General features: G+C 40.6%; 1 protein-coding gene across 1 annotated transcript; it reads left to right on the forward strand.

The window, feature by feature from the left end:
- Positions 1-1,173: 1,173 nt before the first annotated feature.
- Positions 1,174-5,934, forward strand: LOC126501235 (C-C chemokine receptor type 1-like). Its single transcript, XM_050141807.1, has 2 exons — positions 1,174-2,065; positions 4,218-5,934. Exon 2 carries the CDS (start codon positions 4,277-4,279, stop codon positions 5,342-5,344), a length of 1,068 nt encoding a protein of 355 aa, XP_049997764.1. The 5' UTR covers positions 1,174-2,065; positions 4,218-4,276; the 3' UTR covers positions 5,345-5,934.
- Positions 5,935-6,000: the final 66 nt, after the last annotated feature.

A 6,000-nucleotide genomic window follows, 5' to 3' on the forward strand; every position in this document is an offset into this window, starting at 1 on the left:
TAATGGTAATTGCCAAGATCAATACAGTTGTATTTTCCAGGATACAATGAAATTTGCAAGCTATACAGAGTACACAAGATTAATGTCTAAAACAAATTGTCCTGTCAAGTTTCCATGCTTTGTTGATTACTACAGGATCATACAGAGAATCACAAGGTGGCCAGAATGCTTCATTGACTTTGGGGTGCATTCTCAGAAATGGAAGGCAAATTGTGTCCCCAGGAGTCATGGACTCTAACCTGAAAAAATATGAAGAATGCCTCTCAAGGCAGCTAGGCCAGGCCAACTTCATGGTTCCCTGCCCCTGGGCTAAGTATTGAGTTCAGAAAGCTTTTTTCCTGTGCCAATGAATTCAACCTATACCCTACTTTTCTTTTCTCTTAGAGTCAGCTTATCTGGTCTTATATTTAAGTCTTTGATGTATTTGGAGTTGAGTTTTGTACACAGTGATAAGTATGTATCTATTTTAATTCTTCTACATGCAGCCATCTAGTTTGACCAATACTATTTGTTCATGGTGATATCTTTATTTTCGGTGTGTATTTCTGGCTTCTTTATCACATCTGATGCTCTTCGTGTACTCTTTTATCTCATACTCTTGCTATGAGCCTAAGTGCTCATTGTTCTCATTTGAAAGAATGAGACCTTAGGCTCAGAGAGGTGTAGGGACCTGCTGGGCTTGGCACTTGGACCATGTTTTCCCAGTGCATGCATGAATCAAGAGTATCAAGAAGGGAAGAGTCTACAGCTGTAGTAAAAGGAGAACACAGGCCCTTGTTCCATCCCGCCCAGCTAGCTTATGCCCGAAATAATCACATGTAGATCTAGATTAATTAAATTGCTTCCTGACCAATTATTTCTAGTCTCATATTGGCTAACTCTCACATATCAATCTAACCCATTTCTAATCATCTGTATTGCCACTTGACTGTGGCTTACTGGCATGAGTCTCACAAACATCCATCTCAGAGAGGAGAGCCATGGTGTCTGCCACACTGCCTTCTTCCTCCCAGAATTCTGTTCTGTCTACTCCAACCACCTAAGGGCTGGCCTATCAAAAGGCCAAGGCAGCTTCTTTATTTAACCAATGAAAGTAACACATAGACAGAAGACCCTCCCACACCATACAACCATGCCACTCTGAACATATCCAATGTTTTAATGTGTGTTTTTTTTTGTTTGCCTGCTTGCTTGTTAAGACAGGGTCTCTCTGTGTAGCCCTGGCTGTTGCTATGTAGACCAAGCTGGCCTGGAACTCACAGAAATCATCCTAGCTCTGCCTCCTGAGTACTGAGAATTAAAGACATGTATCATCACACCTGTCAGAAAAGGAAGAGTAAACAGCATGCACTCTCCTGCCAGATATCCTTGAGGGGAAACCATCCTTTGAAGTTTGGTTGGGAAGAGATTTGAGAGCAGAGGAGAGGTAAAGGAAGCAGTTAGAGTACAAATAGAAATAACATCAGTGTAGAACCCAAAAGAAAAGGGCAGGTCTCTCTAGGTCCTCATTCATCAGACAGATGATTTTGAGGAACAAGACATGGGGTTCTGCTTTAGACCTTTCTATTTGCAATCTTTTTTTTTCAAAGGCTTCTCACTGACCACAAGAACACTGTGACCAGCCCCCACATTTACACACCCACACTTATGCATTCAGTTGCTCCATGAGTTCTGGGGAACAACTCATTGTCACTCACATGGTCCAACTCAACTCCACCCAACCACACCCTACGCAATCCTTGTAGGTTAGAGATCCTTCTGAGAAGACTAGAACTTTCCTAGAACTGTAGCAGAGAGGACAGAGAAAACACATGTATCAAATTTGGACCCCAGGAATTGACCACTGGTGGGCATCGTGGTGTTTCATAGGCAGCCAACCATACAAAACGAAGAACTTTACATCCTTCTTGTCATTTTGAAAGACTGTAAAACCAGAGTCCAATCTCCATCATCTCACAAGACACCAAGAACTTCTTACTTGTTCAAGACCTTGCACCATGAATTCATAAAGACTCTTAAAAGCCAAGAAACAAAGCCTGTGTGGACAAAATCCTCTGGAAACACAGTAAGTTGTACTTGTCTTTTCTATGATGCTAGTTAGTGTGAAGGGAAATCACAAAGGCACAGGGATCCTCAACAGTGTGTAATACTTTGAGAATCAGATGATTCCTATGTGACCTATTGCTATATCTGTAAAGCAATTAATACTCAAGAATACTGAAGATCTTGTGTGTATTCCTAAAGCTGGATGTTCAGGTATAAAACATTTTCTAGAAAGTGATCTTGACAGTTTGTTGTTGATGATTAAGAAAGTAAACCAGCATAAAAAGACAAGAAATGCCTTTCAGAGAAATCTATTTTAGAAGATATTCTTATTCATATAAAGGCCAACATAATATAGTATATGAAGAAATGGCAGAAATAAAATATATATTAGTGAAAAAAATCATTGCAAGTAAAAATTATAAAAATCCTGAACCAATTTCTTAAAATTAAAATCACAACACTGGGACTACTATCTTGGAGAAGGTAGAAAGTCACCACCTAGAGGTAGCAGGTGCAAAGATAGAGTCTTGGGATATATCTGTTGTATTCTAACATGATGTGGGTTTGTTTTATGCATAAGAAAGCTGGGTATGACTGATTGAAGCAAATTCCTATTTTGCCTTTCCTTCCATGGGTTAGGAAAAGGTAGGACAGCTACAAATTTTCAATGAACAAAAAACCTTTAGATTTTCATAGCCATTCTTTTCTAATCTTGAAATTCTCTACACACCACACAGCAAGATGCTCTGAGATTCCTAAACCAGTGAGACCATGAATTACTAGCAAATAAGTAACAATACCTGACATTGGCGTGCATGACAGTTCTGGGTTATCTAACCAAGAAGACCTGGGTAGCAAGTTGCTACAAAATACACAAAACTTGCCTCTACCTAAAATGGTTAATAATGTTTGTTAACTTCTGTGATGGCCAGTTACAAGTTGTCCCATGCTGTGTAGAGATGGAGCAGATATACACACTGACACTTATGAGCCACAACAAACATCTGGCATCACTCTGGGCCTGAGTACTTCTTGTCATCTTTTCCCAGACACTTCACAAATGAGCAAGCTACAGGAAACTACTTACTGGAAGATTCCAGGCTCTAGGGATATACATGAGCACTGGGAAGGGGCCCTGGGGAAGACTTCTACAAGCAGATATTCACAGGCCTGGGAGAGTCAATGACAACATGGGCCTTCTGTTCCTCCTCCAAACACAGTCAGGGTCATGTCTACAGGCCATGTCCTCCTTCTAGCCTTCTCATGATGCTCACAGAGGGCTACTGAGTTAACTGTAAAACTACCTATACCATATAAAGGCCATGTGACATGGATCAGCCTAAGCCAAACAACCAGCCTGGTGTCTTGAGTCTCATCCTATAAAGTAATAGATTGTTCTAGTAGGAATTTGCTATATCAGATCTACATATTTTGGAGTATAATGATTTTTTTCATTAAAGAGCATGCATTGTTCCACTACCAACTGAAAGTCGTCTAGTCTCTTGGATAATAAGATAAATAATAATAACTTTCCATAGCTATGAACATTTGCTCTTACCCAGGACTGTCTTGCTTCCCAGAGCTTTTTTAGAGACTCCAGTAACAAAGCCAGCATTGTGATGAGAGGCAGCAGAGGCAAATAATTTCAGTGCTGGAGTTGAACAAAACACTCATGGCTTTCTTCTTTAGCTCTTGTTTTGTGTCCTGTGCCACATTTCAGTAGCTTGGGGGCAAACTCTGTGTCATCACTTCTGAGGTACTGAGCCACATTGTAATATCATGTGACAATGTGCACCCCATTTCATCACCTCTGAATGGAATCAATTGCCTTCTTAACAGGTGTTGAACACTAAGTTCAAATTCAGCCACTTGGGGTCATTTAGAAACCATTAATTAGAACAGTGATTAGTTTGAACATTAGTTGGAACAAAAACTCTTTTGTGTTTGATCCACTGAACTTCTTACACAGTCACTCTTAGAATAATTGAATGAATTATTCACACACTCATTTATTTGTTCTGTGGCCCTCTTAGACTATAATGTCCATGTAAGAAGGACATGCAAGTGCTCCTGGCCCTCCATTTCATCCCTAGGATTTTATAATCACTAAGATTAAATCAGCAGTTTATTAGCTGAAAAAATGTAACGATTGTCTTGTCTTTGTTGCCTAGAACCCTCTGTCTTTAATAGAAAAATAAATATAGAAGCCATTGCTCCTGACCAGTCCCTGATGGAGATTCCAGCTACCACAGAAGACTACTATACAACCACAGAATTTGACTATGAGCCATTCACCCCTTGCCAAAAGGATTCTGTAAGAGCCTTTGGGGCTGGATTTCTACTCCCTCTGTATTCCCTGGTGTTCATCATTGGCATGATAGGCAATATCTTGGTGATTCTGGTTCTCACGCAGTACAAGAGACTTCGAAGCATGACCAGCATCTACCTATTCAACCTGGCCATCTCTGATCTGATCTTCCTTTCCACTTTGCCTTTCTGGATTGACTACACGTTAAAAGACACCTGGGTTTTTGGTGATGCCATGTGTAAACTCCTCTCTGGGTTTTATTACCTGGGCCTATACAGTGAGATCTTCTTTATCATCCTGCTGACGATTGACAGGTACCTGGCCATTGTCCATGCAGTGTTCGCTCTGCGAGCCCGGACTGTTGCTTTTGGCATTACCACCAGTATCATCACCTGGGCCCTAGCCATCTTGGCCTCCATTCCTGGCTTATACTTTTTCAAAGCCCAGTGGGAGTTCACTCACCATACCTGTAGCCCTCATTACCCCTTTGAGAGCCTGAAACAGTGGAAGCGATTTCAGGCTCTGAAGCTGAACATCCTTGGACTAATTTTGCCTCTGTTAGTCATGATCATCTGCTACACAGGAATCATCAGCATTCTGCTCAGACGACCCAGTGAGAAGAAGGTCAAAGCCATGCGTCTGATATTTGCCATCACACTTCTCTTCTTCCTCCTCTGGACGCCCTATAATCTGACTGTCTTTGTTTCTGCTTTCCAAGACGTTCTATTCACCAATCAGTGTGAGCAGAGCAAACAGCTGGACCTGGCCATACAGGTGACAGAGGTGATTGCCTACACCCACTGCTGCATCAACCCAGTCATTTATGTCTTTGTGGGTGAGCGGTTCCGGAAGTACCTCCGGCAGCTGTTTCAAAGGCTTGTGGTTGTACCCCTGTCAAAATGGCTGCCCTCCCATTTTGTGGACAAACCAGAAAGGGCCAGTTCTATGTCTCCATCCACAGGGGAGCATGAGCTCTCTGCTGGCTTATGATTCCTACTCCTGGGTGTCAACCAAAGTCTAGGAGAGAGTGAGGAGATAGTACATGACTCCCCACGACAGATACTGGGCAGCTGTCACAATGAGGATTCACAATTTTATAGGGTCAGAGGGAACTTATAGGTGGTTCCGGTATAAATCATTTCTTTAACTCTTTCCTTGACTGTCTCTCTGTTGAAAAATAAATGAATGAGCAAAGTGTGGTGGGTGCTCCAGAGACTGGGAAAATGGTTGGCAATGAAGGGCTTGAGCCCAACAAGAGTTAGGGTCTGTGGTCATTAACAAACGAAGCTGAACTGAACTTTTACTGAATTCCACTCCTAATGATGTGATATTCTGAGAAAATTTCAAGAAAAATATTGTAGTAGAAAAGAGTTTTGCATACTTGATATTGACATACATTATAAAGTATAAAATGCTATATCAAAAATTTAAACTATAACAAACTGAAGTTAATGTATTCATTTACTTTAAATAATTAACAAGGATACAAATAGATCAAAGAATAAATGCAATAACATCAGTATAAGAATACTGATCACAAGGAAATAACAATAAAAATACATAGTTCTTTTGGTTGCTAAAAGTGGTAGAGAAATTTTTTTTTTGGTTTTTCTTTTTCTTTTTTTTTTTTTTTTTTTGGTTTTTTT

The sequence above is a fragment of the Alexandromys fortis genome, unplaced genomic scaffold (genome assembly GCF_014885135.2).
Source record: "Alexandromys fortis isolate MF-2015 unplaced genomic scaffold, M_Fortis_MF-2015_v1.1 scaffold_44, whole genome shotgun sequence".
NCBI classification, from domain to species: domain Eukaryota; kingdom Metazoa; phylum Chordata; class Mammalia; order Rodentia; family Cricetidae; genus Alexandromys; species Alexandromys fortis.